Source organism: Cynoglossus semilaevis, chromosome 20 (assembly GCF_000523025.1).
Source record: "Cynoglossus semilaevis isolate Cse_v1.0 chromosome 20, Cse_v1.0, whole genome shotgun sequence".
NCBI lineage: Eukaryota > Metazoa > Chordata > Actinopteri > Pleuronectiformes > Cynoglossidae > Cynoglossus > Cynoglossus semilaevis.
The window spans coordinates 2,548,387-2,548,693 of record NC_024326.1 but is presented as its reverse complement, the minus strand read 5'-3'; the positions used below and the strand labels follow the sequence as shown (position 1 = coordinate 2,548,693).

General features: G+C 42.3%; 1 protein-coding gene across 1 annotated transcript in view; it reads right to left on the bottom strand.

Moving 5' to 3' along the window:
- The window catches only part of aknad1 (AKNA domain containing 1), an 8,992-nt gene continuing 8,685 nt past the window's right edge, over positions 1-307 (bottom strand). Inside the window, exon 22 of the mRNA XM_008333942.3 lies at positions 1-171. Within this exon, the coding sequence (XP_008332164.1) occupies positions 1-171 (171 nt within the window). The remainder of the gene's footprint in view (positions 172-307) is intronic.

The following is a 307-nucleotide window of genomic DNA, read 5'->3' as shown; positions in this document are numbered from 1 at the left end:
TCATAATGCATGGTATTTCCTGTCCCCTACTGGCTGAGAGCCATACTGTTTCCTGTACAGCTGAGCTTTGGCCAGGTCTGCTGACAGACTCTTGGCCATGTGGTCTGTGGTTCTTTTCATGCACCGGGCCACTTCGATGGCCTCGTCCAGAGTCCTGTACATGTCTTCTTCCTGTGAAAGAAATACAGACTTTCTAAAAAAAAAAGATATGTCACACTAATGATTAAACAAAAAATATTACATGAAGAAATATGTAATATTTTTGAACAGTTGTCAGACATGGATGTGGAGCGATGACACCTCTCAC